At 37.0% G+C, this 24,075-nt stretch overlaps 1 protein-coding gene across 1 annotated transcript in view; it reads left to right on the forward strand.

The window, feature by feature from the left end:
- Nucleotides 1–11,104: 11,104 nt before the first annotated feature.
- Nucleotides 11,105–24,075, forward strand: part of LOC149816449 (uncharacterized) — a 61,834-nt gene continuing 48,863 nt past the window's right edge. The window contains exons 1-2 of the mRNA XM_089987165.1: nucleotides 11,105–11,492; nucleotides 11,588–11,689. Coding sequence (XP_089843291.1) covers nucleotides 11,196–11,492; nucleotides 11,588–11,689 — 399 coding nt within the window. The 5' untranslated portion in view covers nucleotides 11,105–11,195. The remainder of the gene's footprint in view (nucleotides 11,493–11,587; nucleotides 11,690–24,075) is intronic.

The following is a 24,075-nucleotide window of genomic DNA, read 5'->3' on the forward strand; positions in this document are numbered from 1 at the left end:
TAATTTTGATTGGTCCCTTATAGTGGTACTATAGAAGATGGCCTAGCAAAGAGAAGATGACATGTGTATCAAATTGATGTTCATGGAACTGTTTCTTGGAGTAGGAGCTCAGGATCATAAGCTATAGGTGTTTGGAAAGTAATTGTGTGGAGCCTTAACAAGTCTAGGCAGGACACGAACAATAAACGTTGAGAAATTGGACACAGAGCCAAAGGTTAAAAAAAAAGGAAAAGGTGTTAGAATGTATTAAGATAATCATGGATATTCTTTGTTTGGAGTGGAAACTTCTAGTGAGACAAGTTTGCTACTAGAGAGCTAACTTCCAAGCCAGTGGCATGTCTTCTGATAACCATGCTTTATAGAGTGTATTCTTCAATTTGAATCCGCCTTTTGATTTACTATCATGGTTATGTTGCTGATATTTTGAACAAAGTAAGAGGCTGCGATTATTAGTCTTTTTGAAAATTTGCAGTCATTCTGGGTGGAAGAGTATATCGCATTGCATCATCATTGACGTTAGTTGTCAGCATTGCAATATTGTAACGTAGATGTATCATAAGATATGGCACAGTTTTTCAGTGTACCACTGTGTAATCTGGTATAGTACGTCCTTTTATTTTAGAATTGGGGCATATTGTGTTGCACTAGGATGAACGCATACCAGTAAACACTGATGTGTTGAACCAGGATGATTGCGTATCAAGGAACACACAATAATGCTGGATAAAATTACTCAATGAAGATAATTAGAAACAGTGGAGGCTTTTCACAGTGCCTTTTTTATGTGTTCCTGTGGTGACCGGGAAACCCTTTAGTTGAGTCTTCTGCTCTTAAGGTTCATAATAAGTCCATCTCCCCTAATGAAGTGGAACTACCCCTTAATCAAGATTTGCAAAAACAGAGTGAAAATGATGCTTTTTAGTATGATACACACACATGCACATGGTAAGCTTTGTGAAACAAGTTAAAACATTGTAATAGGAAATAATCTAGTAAATTTCTAGGGTGTGGGTTTCATTCCTACAGGAAGCATGCACGAGGCCCCATAGCAGCATGCTCTCAATCATGGGGCAACACTCTTTTTCCTTTTGGGGAAGGTATCGTCGTCAATATTATATTCACCATGATAAATATCGTCCGTTTTAGATTAATTTTACGATGATGATTAACATGTTTAATTTCACTTTTTTCTCTCAGCATGCACTGAATGCATTTTATTTAATCTTGCCATTTTATCTTTTTCAATAGTCCTAATTTAGGATGTGATTTATATGGGTCATTTGTTAGTGTACACGCACACCATAACAAAAAGGATGAGAAGATGCTTTATTTACAGTATCAGAAATAAGACATCCATGCTCAACTGAAGGACAAGACCTTTCGAGGATCAGCCATGTTTTTTGGTGTTACTCTAGGAGCTTGGAAGTATACACTTAAACTCTTCTTTACAAGGAATTCATAGAATACTACACCTCAGGATATTCCTTTTTATGGAAAGGGTTCACAATGCACTATTATATGTTTAATAGTATGACCTCTAAATCCACGGTAGGGTGTTTGTATGATCCAGCACACGTTTAACACTTTGATGTAGCTGTTGTTCAATATGTGAATTTGTGCTGTCTGAATTGCATCTTTCTTGTTGATATCCATTCCTTAGATGTTGCCTTCTGTCATTTCCATCTTTAGTTGACCTATCTGTAATATACAACTAGGCTCTCTATAACAGCAAACACTATATTGCTTGGGGTCCTTTGTCATTGATTGCCACCGTTTCCATGATGTTTTGTTGTCATTCAAATGTTTTACTTACTAGCACATGAAGCAACTTCATTTTCAAATTTCCAAAGGGCTGATGTGCCTTGTTGGAGTTGATTGACTGAGCTGCATGTCTAAATTGGTTATTTTTGATAAGGGGGACAAGATCATGATTGGTGGAGCTGTTGAGGCATGAATATGCTAATGACCATAACGGTGGTTTTGATTGATTCCAGATAATGGGAAATAGGAGATGTTGGTCTACACATGGGCATCATAGCTTATGTTTCCCATGTGTGAAGCCACATATCCTATTAAGCCACTTACCATTGAAGTGTTTTACTTTATTTTAAAAAATATTAATTTTATGAACTATATTATTGTATAGGGTGCTTAATTGTTAAAAAAATATTTTCACGTTTTTTGTTTAAGTACCGTCTTAGGTAGTGTGGATGGGAGATTTTTGTTTTAGGAGGGTTGATGGGTTTATCATGGACACCTACCAAAGAAGGCTTCGTTAAGGTTTATGATATCTGAATCTTTGACACAAAAAACTACTGTAAAAAGCTTCCACCATAGATGCAGCTAAATTTGATGTTTTCTATAAGCTATTATTTGTTAATGTTAAAAGACTCAAGGCAACCTTGACAAATATATGGCGATAATTGTTTTTTTGTTATCCATTGCTTCTTTTTGTAGTTCCTTTTTCCTGCAGTATTATCCCATGTCTTTTTCCCAAAGACATAAAATGTAAACAAGCTTGATTTTTTTTAGTTTCACCACCAGAAAAAGTTTTTCATTGGTTTGTTTAGTAAGAAACATGCTTTAGACCAATTGTTTTAATTAAACATTGCATTTTCAGTTTAAGTTTCTGCACTAATGTTTAGATTCTTTTTAGGATATGCATTATATACACATCAAAACATCTTGATCTAATGCTCGTTCTCCACTAGAAGGACCATGGAGATCACATCTATACGGTTGGAACCACAAAACATTCAATGAACACATTTTACTATTTGTGTGTGTGCTTGCATGTAAGCATGCGATTGATTTGTTCCTTGGGCATTAAACTTGTTGAAGAGTCTGCATTGCATTGCATGCATTATGAAACTAAATATTCTCTACTATCGGCATCATGTGCATGGCCAGAATAATTCTGGTGAACTGCTACTATATTGTTGAAGGGAGTGCTGTGGATGAAATAAGTTGACCAGGGGCTCTTATAGCTTTCCTTCTTTCTTCATGTAGGACTATTAGCCAGTGGCAGAGCCAGGGGTGGGCGGTCGCCCACCCCAGAATTAGAAACCGAGTCAGAAAAAAAATTTTGAACACGTGTCAAGGGTGCTCCCTTAAGTCGGACCCAGATCGGATTCGACTCAGACCCGGGCCCGACTCGTGCTCTTGATCATTTGAGAGCCTGCGTCTTTAAAAAACGCAGGCCAAAAGGGGCGAGGGGTAAAACCCTCACCACTTTCCCTCTTTCTTCTGCTCTGCCCCTCCGTTCTCCATCTGTCACCGGCGATCACATTCGTCGGCGCTCTTCCCTAGTGCTCTGCAGCCACCGGCGACTGCGTCGTCGGTCTCCCTTCGGTGAACCCGCAATGCTCCCCTCCGAGCTTCTCCCTCTCTGTTGCAAGCTCTGATGATGCGAGCCGCCGGTTTCAGACCTTCCTCTTTCGTCATCTTCCTTTCGCCGGCGACCATCGCCAGCCACCGACCATCGCAGGTAACCTCCCCACCCCCTCTCTCTTGCTTTTCTAGTCGATCGGCAGGGGCTGAAGCCCTTGCCTGTCGCTCCGTTTTCTGGCAGGGCGTGGCCTGCCGGCGGGTGTGGTCGACAAGGGCTTTGGGGGCCCCTGCCTCTTGATGTTGTTCGGCAGGGGGCTTTGCTCCCCCCGCCTTATGTTGTTTCCCGACAGGAGTCTCCGCCCCCTGTCTCCTTGTTTCCTGACGGGGCGCGAGCCCCCCCTCCCTCTTATGTTTTTCGGCAGGGGGCAGAGCCCCCTGCCTCCTTGATGTTTTTCCAGCAGGGGGCGAAGCCTCCCTTGCCCTCTTCCTGGTTCCCGGCAGGGGGCTTCACCCCTTGTGCCTCTGCGAGCCCTTCCCGATAGGGGGATTTGCCCCCCTGTCCCTTGATTGTCGGCATGGGCTCTACTTCCCCTGCCTCCTCTGATTGCCGGCATGGGGCTTCGCCCCCTGCCTTGTTCTTGTTGCCTGCAGGGATGGAGCCCTGCCTTTCTCCTTTCCAGCGTGGGAAGGGGGGGGGTGCGCCGCCTTGTTTTGTTATGGCGGGCTCGACATGGAGTCTCTTCTCCCTCCCCTACCTTCCTTGTCATGGCAAACAGGGAGCCCTTGCTCCCTGTCTTTGCTGCTCTTTGTCAGGCAGGGGTGAGGCCTCTGCCCCTGGCACCCTTGCAGGCAGGGTGTAGTGTCTCTGCCCCTGCCTCTGCAGGCAGGGAGCCTCTGCTGCCTGCAAGCGGGAAACCGAGCCCCTTCGTATGATCATACGATGATGGGTTAATGCTTGGCTTATGCTAATGCGTTTATTCTTTTAGCGGCATATTACTAACGTTTTAAGTATATCGACATATTACTAGCCTCATATAAGATTGTCATTTTCATTTTGCTTGTTCTTTTTTTGCAATGAGATTTGACTCATAGAACATTGTCTTATTTTTTTTATTGCATAGGAATGAATAAGTTTATAATGAAAAGGTCAATCTTTGATAAATCTTCTGTAATTAGAGAAGGAAAACCAAGTCAGAAAATAAGCAAAACAGAAATTGATGAATCAGAGTGACCTGCAGATCCTGCACTTCGTCATTCTATTTCTAGTTATCATCCTAATATCCAAGATAATGTTTGTAGAGCATATATGATCTGAGGTCCTTGTCAACTTCGAGATTGTATGTTTCAACTAAACCACAAAAAATGAAGGTTCATTCCAGCTTGGTATGATGAGTATAAGGGTTGGTTGAAGTATAGTACAAGTAAGCATAAAGCATATTGTTTGCAGTCTTATCTTTTCAAGCCAAAAAGCACAAAGAAGATTAGTGAAGAGGCATTCATATATGAAGGATTTGATAACTGAAAAGACAAGAAGAGGTTTGATAAACATGTTGGAAGCTCTAGCAGTTTTCACAATTCAGCATGAATGAAGTGTCAAAATTTGATGCAACAAAAATAACATATTGATGCTATACTTTATAAACAAAGTGTTCGATAAAAAGATGAATATAGACTTCGTCTTTGGGCAACTGTTAATGTAATCCGATACTTGTTAAGTCAATGATTGACATTTCGAGGGCATGATGAAGCTGAAGAATCTCTTAATAGAGAAAATTTTATTGAGTTGTTGAATATATTTGCAAATATCAATGATGACATAAATAAAGTTGTATTGAAAAGTGCTCCAAAAAATAACAAATTGATATCTCCTGATATACAAAAGGATATTGTCAAGGCTGCTTCTATACAAGCCATAAATGCTATTATCATGGAACTTAGAGATATTTTTTTTTTCTATTTTACTTGATGATTCTCGTGATGTATCAACTAAAGAATAAATGACTATTGTTTTACGGTTTGTTAATGAAAAAGGTCGAGTGGTTGAACGATTTCTTACTCTTATGCATGTTCTTAAAACAAGTTCTATGTCACTCAAACAAGCAGTTGAAGAAGCATTTTGTAAGAATAAATTAAGCATATCAAGTTTGCACGGACAAGGTTATGATGAAGCAAGTACTATGAGAGGGGAGTATAATGGATTGAAAAATCTTATATTACATGAAAATGCATCTGCATATTATATTCATTGTTTTGCACATCAACTTCAATTGACATTAGTTGGTGTTGCTAAAAAAATTCCATTGCTTGATGTGTTTTTCAATATATTAGGCAGGTTGTCAACTTTTTTCTCCACTTCATGCAAGAGATCTGAGCTTATTTGAGAAGCAGAATTTATGCGAATTGCTGAAGCACTTGCATTGGGTGAACTTGAAAAATATGAGGATTAAATCAAGAAATAAGTTTCAAACGACCTGGTGATACTCGATGGGGTTTTCATTACGATGCATTGGTTAATTTACTTAGTATGTATTCTTCTGTTGTTCAAGTGTTAGATTTCATTACAGAAGATACATATTCAGGAAAAAGTTCAGATGCAATTATTTTATATCATCAGTTGCAAGATTTTGAATTTATTTTTTGCTTACATTTGATATGTAAAGTTTTGAGAATAATTGATGACCTTTCACAAGCACTTCAGCGAAAAGATCAAGATATTGTGAATGCTATGAGTTTAGTCACTACATCAAAACGGTGCCTTCAAGGTTTGAGAGACAATGGATGGAACTCTCTCATAAACAAAGTATCCATATTTTATAAGAGATTTGATAGTCTGATTCCTGATCTAAGGGACTCATATACATCTCAAGGACGACCAAGAGGTAAGGTTGAAAAGATTACCATATTGCATCATTATCGTAATGATGTGTTTTATGCTATTATTGATTTGCAACTTCGAGAGTTGAATGATCGTTTCACTGAAGCAAATACAAAGCTCCTCCTTTCAATGGCATGCTTGAGTCTAAAGAATTCTTTTTCTGCTTTTAATAAAGATTTGATTCGTCTTGCTAAGCTTTACCCTAAGGACTTTTTTAGAGTGAACATAATTAGATTTGAAAATCAATTGGATATATATATTGTAGAAATGCAAAATAGTGATCGATTTTCAAGTTTAAAATATTTAGCAGAGCTAGCAGAGATGATGGTAGCAACTCAAAAGCACATTGTATTTTCTTATGTGTATCTATTGATTAAGTTGGCATTAACTTTGCCTGTTGCAACAAGTGTTGAAAGTGCATTTTCAGGTATGAACAATATCAAAAGTCGTCCACGTAATAGAATGTGAGATGAATGGATCAATGATGCTTTGGTTACTTACATAGAGAATGTGACTTTTATTACCATAAGTGATGATGTAATTATGAATTGTTTTCAAAATATGAAAAATAGAAGATGCCAATTGTAAAATTTTCATGAATTTAGTTGTTTGTATTTCTTAAGTGAAAAATCTTTATTTTAGTTTAAAAGTACAATTTAAGGTTTTATCTTATTATGTTCATAAATTTAGTTGTTTGTATTTGTAACAATTGTTATTTTAATTCAAAGGCTTATTTAAGTTTTATCTCTCCACGAACTACTGTTCTTCCAGCAAAAAATTTCTGGCTCTGCCACTGGTATGCATAAATGGATCTCCTTTAAGACCATAGCATTGTCCCCGAGACCCGAAGTCTGCCCGCCCAACGAAAAACTTCCGCACCCAATGAAACTACTTATCTAGAAAAGTAGCATAATATGATTGCTATGCAAATATTGTAAAATAGGAAAATTAAAAAAATAAAGTTGAAGACTTAGAGATAGGCTGTCAGAGGTGATATGAAATATCGTACAAAGAAATAATGGAGGAGAAACTCCCCCGTCTCTGTCCCGATCCCCAATCCTTCTTTAGGAATGGCAATGGACTGATGCAAAATGGGGCCCGCCCCACCTTGCCCCGTTTAGACCCAGGGGTGGAGGACATGAAACGGGAATGGCGGCGGGAATCAAAACCCATGCGGGGATGGAGGGCAGGATTTTGAGATGGGACGGGGGTGGAGACCTTGTCCCCCACCCCGGTCTACTGCCATCCCTACTCACAAGGCCGACCCATGTAGCTAGAACAGTGCTGGATGAATAAAAGGAAGATGATATGATTCCCAACACATCTCAAATTTGTAGATAGATGATTTCATATAAAATAGTTTAAAATATAGTAGTGGATACAAATATTGTTAATTATAATTAATAAAATACACTATCTTATCTTCTTGCTGGAACACCCGTTGGACTATTAGGGGACCCAAACTTGTACTCATGCACGCATTTTATATATCTAGATTAAGTAAAATATAGTAAAGTCAGACTTTTTATGTTAAAAAAAACTATTTGTGCCTATCAACAAGCACCTAAGCATTCGTCCCATTTTTTTCTGTAATTCTTTGAGATCAACTTTCTATTTGGGGAATCAATTTTTGGTAAGCAACAATTTTAGTGGATCTCTAATCTCCCATGTAGAAATACCGGTGCTTGAAAATTTTGTCATTAGTGCTTTTCTCTTCTCTCTTTTTAATGTTTAATGGGAAGGTCTTGCAATGTAAAACCTGCAAAATCAATTTTCTGATTCTAGATTTAGAGTAAAAATTCAGGGTTGTAGGAGAAGCCTTTTTTTTTTTTTCTTCTTTCAAGTATTCATCTACGTTCATCATCCGAACTAGCCAAAACCTCCCTCCTAATAGAGGGCTTAAAGCCTTAAGTCAATCTCTCTCTCCCTCTCTCTCTCTCTCATGTGTGCAGGATGAGGGCATTAAACCTGTCACTTTTAAAAAGTTTTGCCCACAAGGGCTTCACTCATTTGGTAGGGGCGACTTGTAACTGTCACCATGGGATGTCACAAGTTCGAAACCCACATGTGACATCTCTTACCACAAGGTCTAAATTGGTTGTACTCGCCATGGCCAGGGGGACCTCAAGGGTTTTACCAACCGGAGGCCAGCTAATGTGTGGTCGGTGATGAGGAGGGTTTTCTCGTATAGATATAGATAGTACTAGAAAACAGCCCATCCTTACAGCTGGCAAATAAGAATCGATTTATCAAATTATTTACAAAACTCCCTTTGGTACTCAAGCGTTCTGCATAGCTAGATTGTTAAAACTGAGCAAATTAAAAAGGTCGACAAAGTTTTTAACTGTACCATAGGAGCAATCTTTTCTTAATACAAAAAGCATGATAACGTGCTTTCTTCTTTACCATTTCTTAGTACATTTTTTTTCGATAAGCACATTTTCTTAATAAACTTGCAAAATCAAGTCTCCTTTCTTTATGCAGAAGCAAGTCTTCTAGCTATAGATGAGAATGCAACAAACAAGTAAAATAGCTCAGAAATTTTTTTTGAGAGCAAACATAAAAATTTATAAAAAAGTGAATGAGAAGGAACGGAACTTTTTTTGAGAGAAAATAAAAAAATTTATAAAAAAAGAGAGAAGAATCTCTCTCTCTCTCTCTCTCTCTCTCTCAACAACCAATAGATTAGGATTAGGGTTCGTCAAATTTTCAAGAACAATCACCACTTGGGATTGAGAATTGTGATTGATCTCTCTACCTTCGTTTGTTGGGGGTTCATTTTACGAGAATTCCCTTTGCACTGTTTTTTATCTTAACTTATCCCAAGAAAGGACAAAAATTTGCTCATGCCATCGTGATCCTAATTGCCGTATATAATACTTGAAAAAAATGGACCCTCGGATTTTCACTTTTCTCACGTAGCTAGGGATGCAGTGGACCAGGGCAGGGGACAAGGTCACCACCCCTGCCCCCCACACAAGTTTTGATTTTAACCTCCATCGCCGCCTCCATTCTCGATTCATGTCTTCCATCTCTTGTCCAACCGAGGTGAGGCGGTGTGGGGTCCCGTTTCTCCTCGGTCCATTGCCATCCCTAAAGAAAGAGTGGGGATGGGACGGAGCAGGGCAAGGTGGGGATGGGACGGGACCGGAGAAAGCTTTAGTCCATCCCCGCCTCCATCCTTGCATAGGTTTTGATTTTAACTTTCATTGCAGTTTCATGTCCATCTCTGGTCCAAACTGGGTGAGGCAGGAAGGGGCCCTTTTTCCCGGGCACCTGAATTCATGGTTTATACCATAATTATGTCACTTTGGCAGAGTCAATATCGTAAATCCACACCTATGTCACAAATATAAGGGACTGTGTTAATAAATTTTTTTTGAAGATATAGAATACTGACAAGTATTTTAAAATTTTTAATCAATCAAATTTATTTTTCATATGTTTATTTATAAAAATATATTTTCATAAAAATATTATTAAAAAATCAAAATAATGTTCATGTGTGTCAAAATCATGTTAGTGTGTCATGACTGCCGGTGTCACCCATGTTACACCCCCAAAGTGGCGTGTCATCTACAGTTCACATGTCTCCATGTGTTGGGAAGTTGCAAGTTCAAAACCCAATGGTATGTTGTGTAACTAGTGGGGGGTCTACCTAACCTCAGTTTGCCTTTCAAAAAAAAGAAAAAAGATCTACAGTCCGCACACTGTAAGTGGAGAATTAGGATAAGGTGTAATTATGTTGCACAAATGCACTGCTTCACAGACGTGGGATCCAACAACATATGCAGTGGCACATTGCACTAGAGCAATGTTTACTGGGAGCTCAAAATAAAGAAACAACAAAGTTCCCATACTATTAAAAAGAACTCTCAAGAGGTTGGGCCTGGCTGAGCAAACCTATGCTTTTGTGGGTTCAATCCAGCAAGTGATTCCCTCCCCGAAACCGGGACAGTAGTTAGGGGTATAGTGTGTTTTTTTTTTTGACAGAGAAAGCTGGGGTTAGGCAGACCCCTACCAGTTATACAATCATACCATGGGGTTCGAACTTGCAACCTCCCAACACAAGGTGACGTGCACTAGCTGCTCCTGCCAGAAAAGCAGAGCCCCAGTTGGTAACCCAATGGTATACTTGTATAAGTGTCTGCCTAACACCCCAAGAAAAGAAAAGGAAAACAGAACTCCAAATATGGGCCTATCTAAAAAAGAAAAAGAAAAATGTACCACCTCAAACACTCGACTCTTAGCTAACAGGGGTAGGTGGAAAATACATTCTTAATCTGTAATTTTTTTTAGTTTTCCTCTTTTTATGAAGACGTACCTCTAATCTGATTATGTAAATCAAGTGACCGGATGAATATTCCTTTTTTTTTTTAAAGTGACGGGAGGGATAAGAGAAAGATCCATCCTTTAAAGTAGGGTTGCAAATGGATCGAATGAGTCAAATCACATTAGATCTGAATCCACAATACATAATGTAGATTCAAATCCAAATCAGACTTGATATAATAGCATCGAATCCAGGTCTGAAACATCTGTGGTAATGCTAAGATTCAGGTAAAAATCAATAAAACTAAGCTCTTTACATGAAGAGAGAAAAGAACAGATTTTTGTTGGGATCCAAATTAGGTCCTACCAAAAATACCGATTCAAATTCACGGTAGGGATCCGAGTCTACAAACAGTGTCAAATCGGATCAAATATCCAATGTCCGATCCATTTGCAGCCCTGCTTACAAAACTGAAGGAGACAAAAAGATACGACATATAATAGTCAAACGTGGAGCACTGTCCAATCACCGCCTTAAGCGCTTGAGTGGCCGATATCCCACCGCCGGAGTTCCCTCCGCTTCCTCGCCCTCTCGAATCCTTAAAGAGAACCAAACAGGATTTTCAGAAAACCCTTCCTCTTCGGCTTCCCTCTCTGTTTCTCTCCTACCCATCGAGATTCCGTCCGCCCACTCTCTCCAAGAGACCCCCCCATCCCTATGGAATCGGTGGCCGTGAACTGGGACGCGCTCGACGCCCTCGTCATCGACTACGCGGAGTCCGAGAACCTCCTCCTCCACGCCCCCTCCTCCCTCCCTCCTCCTTCCTGCTCCCCTTCCTCGTCCTCGTCTTCGTCCTTGTCTTCTATCTCATCTTCTTACGGTTTGCGGCTGGTGATATACAGGATCCGCAGGGCGATCGAGATCGGCGACATCGACGGGGCGCTCGATTTCTTGCGGATCCACGCCCCCGCCGTTCTCGACGATCACCGGATCTTCTTCCGATTGCAGAAGCAGGTTTCGGGATTTAATTCGTTCTCTTTTCTAGGGTTTTGATTTGATCAGGCTCTGGGTTTGTTTTATTTTGTTTATGAATGTTTGGTTTTGAGCAGAAATTCATCGAGCTTCTAAGGAAGGGATCGGCGGAGGAGCGAGATTTGGCGATCAAATGCCTGCGGATGGCTCTGGCTCCTTGTGCACTCGATGCGTATCCGGTATTTCAACTGTTCCAAATATCGTTTTTTTTTTCTTTTCTTTGTTCTGGAGTTGATTATGGTTTGACTGGGTTTTAGGGTTAGGAATCGTCATCTTTTCTTGGGGGTAAATGTGATGCCATTTTGATTGGGAACTTTTATGTTTGAGATTTTTGTATGGTCCTTCTTTGGTCCATGAAATGAAACAAGGGAGGAATGTGATTGCGATTGCGTGGGACTTGCATGACACAAGATCCTGACTTTAGGGAAGAAGAGATTTTGGAGTGTACCTTTAAGTATTGTCGCAACTTTTCCTGACAATTGGTTCCTAATAAATTATAGAAAACATATTAGAATAATTATTATGCAATTTGGTTACGTGTTGGCTTGCTGCCTCGTGAATTTGTGCTAGGGTAATGGTGGGATGGAAAATTCACATAAAACATGAAACCTGAATTGCCATTATGGTAATCATCTGCGCCATATAAAATCTTTTTTAGTCTCTGATGAGTTCCATGAGCTACTTCCACTATGTTTCTCTGACATTTTGCAGCGGTCCTTATTCTTAGTAATAGCCCTCTTCTGGTCAATGCTACGACCTGCTTGTCTTGATTGCTATTCTGAATGTGCAGAACTGTAGCGTCATAATCGATAGTTATTTTTTTTTTGTTTATAAGTGGTCGCTATCATACGATCTTTTTCTGTGTAGGCTGCTCAACTTGTCTCCCTGTCTCCATTAGAACAATTTTTGTCCCTGGCAAGGTTTGAGGCTCAAGGTATATGGAAGACGGTTTGGTTATTTTGGGGTATAATCCTAAAAAAAAAAGGAAGGTACTAAAAAAACCATGGACATGTGCTCTTCAGTTTATGGATTATGGGAACAGGGTCTTCAACTATCAGACCTATGAAAAAAATTAGATTTGGACATGAGTGTGATCCCAGTCTTAGCCCTAAAGGTTAAACATATGTGAAACAGATCCATACCAGGACCGTATCCAACCCATATAAAAGTAGGACCTAGAGCTACAATATTGGCAAACCAAATGTGGAAGTTGTCTAAATAGAACATAGTTTGGAGGATGTGTGCTTCCTATTCGCTTCTTTCTCATTTCCTATTCACTTACTCTTTGTTTTCTGTTCACTTCTCATTTGCTTCCAGATTTTATTCCACTTCCTAATGGTTTGTTATTATTATATATATACTTGTCGTAGCAAGGTCACTTGCTTCCACATCGGTTTCTATTCGTTTTGATGTTTGTTCTTATATGATGCCACTTTTTGCTTCTATACCACCTCCTGCTTGTTTCCTTTTTTACTGTCCACATCTAAGTCACATGGGTAAGGGTACAAGTACAGAGGGTACGGCACGACAATTCCAAAAAATGTGGGTACGGGGACACGGCAGTATATATATATATATTACATAAATATAAAATATTACATAAATATAAAATAAATTCCATTCACATGTTATTTATAATATATGATTTTAGAGAAAATTATATATAACCACAATATAATATATGATTTTGTTATACCTAAAAACAAGAGAAAAATAATATATGATTTTGTTATATTTTTTTAATAAATTAAAAAACCTTGCCTCGTGCGAGTCACTGAGTTGACTCATCCGAGTCACCGATTTGCAAACGGGCAATCTGATACCAAGTTCTGAGAAATCGAACCATATGTTTCTTAAATGTTAATTTGTTAGTTGTAGTTGCAGCTTTATTTGTTATTGAATTTTGATTCTTTGAATAAAAGCTGTTAGCCCGTTCTGTTACTAGTTTAGTTGGTTGTTAAATGTTAATTGTTTAAATGTTAAATTAATTTATGTTGCCTTGTTGAGATAATATCTGATCTACAAAGATGCTGGTTCATTGAGAACAAATCCTTTCACCCCTATCATCAAATCTTCCAGATCAGAAAAATAAATTCCTTGACAGCAAAGTCCATGCTCACCAAATTTACTTAAACAACTGACTCAGTTGATCATTGAAACAATATTAAGTTAGCATAAAATCACCAGTTCCATTCCCAATAACCATAAAAGATAGCAATGAAACAATAATTTCACTAACTCAAAACAGAAGAAATCAAGATCCAAACACGACAAATACACGAAAAAGTAAGAAATATTTAATCCAACTCTCGATTAAAAGAAAAAACAAAACAAATCTACAAATTCTACAACCATCGAAAAGAAGAGAAACAAAAAACAGAAGGTGACATCACAAATTCATATATTTACATGAAATTTACGCTTTAACAACAGAAGTATTAGAAGAACTAATAGATCTAAAGAAACCCCAACACCAAGAGAAAAAAATTAACAAAATACTAAAAAAAGGATAAGAAAAGGCAAGAAAAACAATTTAATGAATCAAATGGTGGATTTGAAACAAGAAAATTCGAGAAAAAGAACACGAAAAGAGAGGGAGTAGTCGAGATTGTACCTTGAGAGCTAAGACTGATTGCTATTGTTTGCAAGAGAGAGAGAGAGAGAGAGAGAGAGAGAGAGAGAGAGAGAGAGAGAGAGAGAGAGAGAGAGAGAGAGAGAGAGAGAGAGAGAGAGAGTTACCTGGCGCTGCTGGAAAACTCAGTCGTCGACGCCAATGCTGGAAACGGGGTTACCTGTCGAGGGTAGAGGGGCCGTGAGATGCAGTCACGCAGAGGCGGGGACAGTGAGAGTCCTGAGAGAGGGAAACTAGGAAAAGGGGGGCTAGGGTATTAAAAAGTTGTAAAGCGTAGCTCGGTCAAGTCACCTGAGTTTAACCCATGAACTGGCTGAGTTTCGGTTCATAATGAGTCATCCTGATTTTTTGACTCGGATAGGTTCCGATCTGAGTCAACTCTGCGAGAAATCCAACCATGAAGAAACAAGTTATAACAAGCTAATAACAATTTCAGATAAATAGATAATAGAGATTAATACCTAACAATTCACACTTAGCAAACAAAATAATCTAAATTAGTAAATTATAAACTGAATCTAATCTAAATAATAAATATTTATGCAGTCTAAATATATTCAGTCTGAAAATATCTAAATATATTCAGTCTGAAATATCTAAATAATCTAAATATCTTCAGTCAGATAATTTCCTTATAAAGGTTTAAAAGATTGCTGAGAAAAAATTTAGTTTAAACAGAAAAACATAAGAGACTAGTGTAGTTTAAACAGAAAAACAGAAGAGACAAGTGGCGGCTGCCATAGACAAGACCTTGTAGATTAAGCACTTAATGAAAGCACTTTTGTGCCATTAAACATGTGAAACATAGAGGGCGACGAGAGGAGTACCTGAGTTGCGTAGAGAGGGTGACACTGCGAGGAGCTGAGAGAGGCAATGTTGCGAGGGTATGAGAGTGGCGGCGCTGCGAGGGGCGGAGAGAGTCAAGAGATAGATAGATAGAACGAGTCGGGTGGTTAGGGCAGAGAGAGCCGAGAGAGAGTCGAGGGGTTAGGGCAGAGAGAGCCCAGGGAGAGGGAGTTGGGGGGTTAGGGCAGAGAGATCCGAGAGAGAGTCGCGCGGGGGGGGGGGGTGCTTTAAAAAAACCAAACACAGGTACTCCTCTTGGGTACAGGTGCGGGTGCGCGCACGACACAACAAATCCAAAAAATGTAGGTACATGGACACAACTATATATATATATATATATATATATATATTAAATATCACATAAATTCAAAATAAATTCAAAATAAACTAAATATAATCTAAATATATATGCTATATCTAAAATATATATTATAAAGTTAAAAACTGAAAATATAATTATAAATTATAAATTAAATATAAATTTGTATGTACGGAGAGTAAAATCGGGGTGTATGGGTGTCGACATGTGTTGACACATGGATACACGTGTCGACACGGGTACAAAGGGAAAAATGGAGTGTTCGGGTACCATAACACACGACTCATACTTTCATATTACATAAACAAAAATATTATGGCAATAGGTGCACTCTATTTTCAATCAGTTTCTACTCATTACTTGAGTGTCCCATAGCCATGCCCGATCATCTGATGCCATCTTTATTGGAGTGTGAAGACTGATTTCTACCTTGATATAAATCCCAAATTTTCGCAAATTGCAATTTTTTTGGGGGGTACTTTTGTTATTTTACTCATAATAGAGATTTTTTACCTTAATCCACTTTCTCGAGTGAAAAATGGTGAAAATACACTCTTACTTGAGCAAAACGCAAAATCCCTCTCTCTTGCGCACGGATCGACCCCCAAATCGCTCCCACGACTCCTAGAGTGCGTGAATACCCCCTCTAATTGCCTCTACACAAATGAGGAAGTCAGCCCTCAATAGGTCTTTAAAACCCAAAAAATAAAAAACACGTTTCGGCTCTTTTTAAAGTGCGCCAAAGGTGTATCGTACGATACACCTTGCATGGTATGATACGACATGATACAAGGTTGTATCATATGATACATACGATATAGGGTTGTATCGTATCACGATACGAGTGTGTATCATATCGCTTTTGCCCATAGTAACTGTAATGAAATGGGCAAAGTAATACAAGGGAGTGCCTCTTATGGGCATACACGAACACAATAGCAAATGAAACAAGGACCTCTTATGGGACAACACAAGATTACAAACATATAAGCCACTTATGGGCCAAACATAAACATAAAAAATATAGGATCTTATTAAGAGAATAACAATTATAACATACAAGAGGGGTTACACCCCCTATTTATACACAAACAGAAGCAAAAAAGAGCCATTGTAGCTATTAGGAGCACTTTTCAACAGCTCTATTTTAAGAGCATTATAAGGACTATAATGCCCTTGATAAAAAGAATAAATTACAAAAATAATAAAAAACCTAAAGTGCCCTTAATAAATAGAAAAATGACTAAAATGCCCCTAATGGGTTTTACTTATTACATCAATATATATACTTTAACACTCTCCCTCAAACTTACAACGTAATCATCAAAAGTTTGTCAAGCAAAAAATGAAACTGGAGAGAAGGAAGAGCTTTCGTAAAGAAGTCGTGACCAACTGAAATTCCGATGCTACATATAAGGCAGGATGATGGTCTTCTTCAGATACTCTTCATGAACATAGTGGCAGTCCATTTCTATATGATTGGTGCATTAATGAAACGTGTGATTGTTGGTTATGTAGATGGCGTTTTTATTGTCACAACATAACCTTGGGGGTGAGTGCTTTGATACCAGGTGCTCCCAACGACTCCTTGGGAGCTCTCAATAGCTTTTCTCTTAGTGGCTGTTTTGTGTATATAAATAAGGGTTGAACCCTTCTATTATCATTGCTTCTCTTAAGCATTTATGCTCAATAAAGATGAATATTTTTATATTTTATGTTTTTCTATTTAGTTCCTTAATGTCTTATATGCACTTAGTGTTTGTGTTGTTGCCCCTTCTTGGCTATTGTTTTGTCCTTCAAAGCCCTTAGTGGCATTGGTTTGTGCTTATGTACTTTTGTGTTCGTGATCTTGTAAAGCCCTTAGTGGCATTGTTTTTATATTTTTCGCTATTTCATTTCATGATATTAGAGCCAAAAATTTCTTATTGACATTTTGCCTCTTTTGGGTCTTGAGATTTTTTGGTTCGAGTTTGTGCTTCGTGAAGTATTCATGATCGTTGTGTGACTTGGATTCAAGGGAAAACTAGACCTGATATGTATCAGATATCTTTAAGTATTTCTTGTGTTATCCTTTTCATGAATTATGCATGAGTAAATAGTTATTTTCTTTAAATCTTTATATATATATATATATATGTGTGTGTGTGTGTGTGTGTGTTTGCTTTTGTTTTATCAAAACAATAAAAAAACTTTGAATGTTTTTTATTATTGTTGGACTTGTTCTTATAAGGTTTATTTGTTTAATCTTGTGAAATTAGATATATGTATGTTTTTTGAAATCATGTTTGAATTTTAATTTTTCAAAAAACTTGCTTTATTTGATGTATATGTATACAATTTTGTATGCTTGAGCATTTGTTGGCTTTTGATGTATTATTGAATTTTGTTTTGTTCTTTCTTGAAAAATTGTCATATATTTTAAAATAATTTGAGAAATTTTAAAATAATGGTGTTGTGTGTATTTCATAAGTATGATCTTATGAAATTTTGCTTAAACTTGTGTTTAATCTCTCTTTACTCTTGGTGTATTAAAAGTAACATATAGAGTGTTACAAATTATGATTTAGCTTATAAAAAAAATAATTTTTATATTGATTTTTGATTCTTTTGCACTTATGATTGCCTTACATGATGAATTATATTGTTTATTCATGCTTAAGGTATTGAGCATAATTTCTTATGGGAAATCATTCACTTTAATAAATACCTTTTATGATTCTTTTGTGGGATAATAATTATGATATTGAGTGTTTTGTTAATATATATATATATATATATTGTCTAGTTTGTATAGTTTACCCGATAGGGCCATTTTAGTCTTTTCACATAGTAGTTTTTAGAAACAACTTTTTTCCTAGTTTCGGGTTTTTTATTTATTCAAAATGTAATTTTTTCCTTTTTTATTTTTCTTTTTTTTTATCGCATTGCCCCCCCCCCCCTCATGGAGTCGTTGGGGCCCCAACGTTCATAAATATGACCGTTGGGGGCTCCCAACAACTCTACGAGGGATCTCCCAATGGTCTCTCTCTCCTCTCTTAATGTTTATAAGTGGGGGATGTTCCCCCTTGTTCTTCTTAAGCTTTTCAAGCTCTTTTCAATAAAGTCTTATATTCTTTACTTGTTGGCATTGCCTTTTTGAGGCTTTTTGTATTGTCCCATCGTGGACTTTTTGCTTGTATGCTCCTTGTGTCTTTGCACTTGTCTATTATTAGACTTAGTTGATGCTTTTGCATCGTTGGGTTATAATTTTGCATACTTCATTACATGGTATCAGAGCAAGGTTGTACTCTTGATCTTGTTAAAGGTGATTATGGAAAGACCGTGATTCGAGAATCTCTTTCATGTTCTTTCCCCTTTTTCTTTCTAAGTCACTATATAGAAAAAACATAAGATTGATCTCTCCTTCATGTTGAATGGTACCAACCATATGATGTGGGCATCCGCCATGGAGAATATCTTCAAAGGCAAAAAGCTTTGGGGATAATGATGGGCTCTATTCCGGAACCACAACTCAATCTCACAAAAATGGAAGGAAGACAAGAAAAAACTCTAGAAGTTTGTGCTCGCACCAAAGCTATTGAAGATCACCAATCCAAGATAGAGGATTGAGTAAGTAAACATGCCAAGATCTTTGCATAGTTTATGAATAATGTTGAGCTCAAGATATGTGCCAACATAGCTAAATTTCACAAGACAAACGAGGATGGTTTTTCATGAAAGGTATGTATATACAAAAAGATCTTGCAAGACAATTTTTTCTCCAAGAAAAAATACGTTCCATTAAGCAAGGGCATGAGTGTCCGTGATTATTTTAACACTCTTAGTCCTTTATGGGATGAATTATTTCTTCTTGAACCTAAATGGGTTGCTAGTTATGATGTTGAATTAAGAAAAGAACAAATAGAAAAAGAACACTTTTTTCAATTTTTACATGGGCTTAGGCCCGAATATGAACAAATTAGATCTTCCCTCCTTCATAGATCTAAGCCTCTTCTTCTAGAGGATGCTATTGCCGAAATATGCCAAAAAGAAACTCGTCTTGGTATGATAAAAGGAGGAGATGAAGTATTAGTCGTATCCAAGCCCGACAATCACGTGAAAACTTACAAGTCTATGCACTTTGGGAGGCAAAATAGCTATAATGGTGGCTATAAGAAAGCCATTTGCCGTCATTGCCATGAACTGGGTCATATACAACCTAATTGTCCAAAGTTATATGATAACCCAAAGAACAAGGTTGCTTCCGTTGAAGAAATTACACCAAGGAAGGAAGAACCAATCAAAGGAAATGAGCCTTTTTTGCTTGCTCAATTATGGGAGGCACTTCAAATGCTACTCAAATCTCCATCCATATCGGGTGCCACAATAGCCTCATCTTCACCTCCAGTTATGTCTTCTTGGATCCTTGATTCAGGGGTCTCTTTTCATATGACACCTCTTGAGAAGGGTTTATTCGACTTATGCACTAATTCAAAAACCTCCTTTGTTTCAACTGTCGATGGAATATCTTTACAAATTAAAAGTGTTGGAACTTTATATTCTTCTAAAAACTTTTTTTTGCCAAAAGTAAGAGTTGTTCCACAACTAAATTTAAATCTTCTTTCCGTTTCACAAATTTTCGATCATGGATGTGGAATTTTCTTCTCATCTACGGGTTGCTCTGTGCAGGATCTCTAGTCTGGGAAGCTGATTGGGCAAGGCCATAGTAAGGGAGATCTCTACTACATGAACTATGTAAATATTCTCCTCAACTCTTTTTATAATTATGTCCAAGACAAAATATTGAAACTTGTCATAAAAGACTTGGGCATCTAGGTTTTTCTAAGATGAATCATCTTCCCTTTGGGAAAAAATTTTGCAATGAGAAAAATTTAGTTTGCAAAGATTGTATCTTTGGAAAAATGAAATCAACTCCCTTTTCAAATTGAACGTTTGTCTCTGAGAGACCTTTTAAATTGGTGCATTCGGATGTTTGGGGACCTTTTCCTGTCATATCGAAAGGAGGATACTCATATTATGTCACCTTTATTAATGATTTCACTAAGGTATGTATGGATATACTTTCTTAATTTCAAATCCGTTGTCTTTTCTTTTTTTAAAAAATTTCATATGATTGTCAAAAATTTATTTTCAAGCAACATCTCTATTGTTAGATCTGATTCGGGTTGTGAATACCTATCAAATGAGTTTCAAAATTATTTAGAATCAAATGAAATTTGTCATAAAAAATCATGTCCTAGAACTTCCCAACAAAATGGATTAGCCAAAAGAAAACATAGGAACATTCTAGAAACCACTAGGACATTACTAATTTTTAAAGACATTCCAAAAAGTTTTTGGTCCGAGGCCACTCTAACACCAACCTATTTGATAAATGGAATGCTCTCATCATCTTTACAAAACATATCTCCTTATAAAAAATTATTTAAAAGAACTCCCGATTTCAATAGGTTGCGGATCTTTGATTGTAAATGTTTTATCCTTTTTCATAAAAGAGATAATTTGTCTCCAAAAGCTATTGAATGTGCTAATGGGATATGGAGAAAACAAAAAATGATATAGATGTTTTGATCCTAAAAATAACAAACTATATGTTTCTAAAATGTAACCTTTTTGAAAAATGAAAATGGTTTTGAGAGGACTAAGGAAAACAATGAAGTTGATTATACATTTTTATTTGATCTCTTGCTACAAGTAGAGTTGAATTCTTGTGATGATTCTTTGGATGATGTAGGGGATAATCCCCTGAATATCAATGAAAATGGTGATGAGAATGTGGAAGAAGAACCACATATAAATAATGATATTGTTGATAAACTTATGCAAACCTATACCCTGCATGATCAAAGGAATCCTCTAAATGCTTTAGAAAAATATTCTCAAAGTTCAACTGTAGAGGAAACATTAGGAGATCCAATCATATCTCCAACCTACCAAATAGATTTGTATCCTATAACACATTAACACCAAAATATAGGTCATGTCCAATTGCATTACATTCCTATCATGAACCATCTCATTATAATGAAGCAAAAATCTTCTATAAGCTATGAATTTAAAACTTAGTGCTCTTAAAAAAAGCTAAAACATGGAAAATAACTTCATTACCCATAAGAAAGAAATCTATAGATGGGGTTTCAAAGTTAAGACCATGAGTGATGGGTGCCTTGAACATTACAAAGCTAGACTAGTGGCCAAAGGATACTCTTAAGAGTATGGTATTGACTACGAAGAAGCATTCGCCTCGGTATTTAGGATGACTAGTGTTAGAACCCTCATAGCCATTGCATCTATTTAACAATGACCCATTTATCAACTAGATATGAAAAATGTTTTTTTAAATGGTGAATTAAATAAAGAAGTTTACATGGATCCTCCATGGGGGGTTTGCATTGGAAAAGGTAAAATTCATAAACTTAACAAAGCCTTATATGGTCTAAAACAAGTTCCAAAAGCTTGGCATAATAAATTTAGTAATGTGATGACTCATTTGGGTTTTCGATCATGTTATACTGTCACTACTCTTTTTGTTAAAGGTACATGTTCTATGGTTGTTATTACTTCTACTTTATGTAGATGATATGATTATTACTGAAAGTGACAAACAAAGAATCGATGACATTAAAAATATTTTAAAAGAAAACTTTGACCTGTCTGATTTAGGTTTCTTAAGCTATTTTTTAGGTATTGAAGTTGCGTACTCTCCCAAAGGGTACATCCTTTTTCAAATGAAACTTGTTGATATTTGTACTAAGTCTGATGATAAGAAGATAAAAACCCCAAAAGTAATTAATGCTAAATTGAGGCTGAAAGATGAAACTCTACTCAATAATCCTACTCCTTACTGTCAACTTGTTGGGTCTCTCATATACTTATCCATCACTTGGCCAGACATTGCTCATGCAGTTCATTCCGTCAGTCAGTTTCAACATGCTCCTACCACGGTGCACATGAGTGCTGTCTTAAGAATTGTCAAATACATCAAGAATACTTATATCCAAGGGGGTTTTTCTATCCTTATCTTCGTCACTTGATTTATATGCTTATACTGATGCTGATTAGGGTGGAAATCCTAATGATAGAGTCTCAACTACAGGTTTTTGTGTGATCTTAGGTGACTCTATGATTTCATGAAGATGCAAGAAGCAACATAAAGTATCTCTATCCTTAACTGAAACCGAATATCGTGCCATGACCACTACAATCATGAAACTTGTGTGGCTTTGAAGCAAGGTTTTCAAACTCGCCGAGTCAACTCGGTGACTCGATTGACTCGGCTCGGCTCAGACCTCCAATGAGTCAACCCGGCAAGGTAAACTCGGTTTGTGAAGATTCAACTGCGACTCGGCATTGACTTGGCTGAGTCACGAGTCATACTGGACTCGGGCGAGTTTGGGCACTTTCGGCTTGACAAAACTCGGGCGCTGGATCGCTTGGACTTGCGAGACTCAGCGAGTTCTGGGCACTTTTAGATGGAGATGAGGTAAAACCGTAAAAGTTTGTTTGATATTTTAACTTGATTAAAATTATTTCAATTTAAATTTTTGTTTTTCTCTATTGCATGCTTAAGAATGTGTCATATTTTATTGAATGAAGGATTTCTTAAGGGACTTGGAGATGAAAGTTGAAAACATTGAAGAAGCTAATGTTATTGATGATGAAGGTGGTGATGGAGTTGAAGATGAAGATGCAAGGAAAAATGCAACCACTAGTACTCCAATTCGGTCATTAATTTCTACTTCCAACTCAAGAATTGTTTCAAATGAAGTTCCAAATAATAGCACTTCGCCTCTATTTGAGATTTGACTCTTGACTTGAGATATCATATTTTGCAAAAGTGGATGAATTGTGAATGCTTGAAATTTTATTTTTTGGGTATCAATTTGGTGATCGACTTTGTCATTGTGTTATGATTATTAACTTTATACTTATGAACTTTGTAATTGTGTTATATGGCCATGAGCGTTATGCTTTATACTTTGTATTTCTTACTTGTATAGTTGTATCATATTGTGGTGAATGATTTACAAATTTACTCAACCTCTTTAGCTTATCACGTGATGATTTCTAAAATTTTAATATATTAAGAGTTGATACATAAAAAAATAGAATTGTTGTCACTTATTAAATTTGCAGATTACATATGATACAATACGAGTATAATTTGAAGTGAAAACTGAAAAACAAAAGTTGATTGTTGAAATGCATTGCAGATTGCTCAAGTATGGTTATCTTTACTTTAGTTTTTACTTTTATTCTTGTAAGTTTTTAACTTAACTTTACTTTAGGGCTTGTTTCTATTGAAATATTGAATTATTGTTTTGTTTGGTTGTTCCATTTCTTGCTATTAGATGAATAATTATAAGTTATATATAGTTTTACTTGATGTTATTTTACTTATTAATCAATTAAACTAGTAATTAAGTCATTCTACAAACCTTTATATGTTTAAATGACAATTTATATATTGTTTTCTTTTAAAATCAAAAGTTAACAACACCCGGTCCGAGTCATCGAGTTGATCCGCCAAGTCACGAGTCAATAAAGAACGAGTTGAGTCCCAAGTCACTGGGTTTTAAAACCTTGTTTTGAAGTCTTCTTAGTGATATGGACATTGCCATCATTTCTACACTGTTGAAGATGTGCTGCGACAATAAGAGTGCAATTTTCATCGCAAACAACCACACCTTCCATGCGCATACTAAGCATATTGAGATGGACTGTCATTATGTACGTGATGAATATTTGAAAGGAACTATTACATTGCC

Source organism: Nuphar pumila, chromosome 14, assembly GCF_984573655.1.
Source record: "Nuphar pumila chromosome 14, dmNupPumi1.hap1.1, whole genome shotgun sequence".
NCBI lineage: Eukaryota > Viridiplantae > Streptophyta > Magnoliopsida > Nymphaeales > Nymphaeaceae > Nuphar > Nuphar pumila.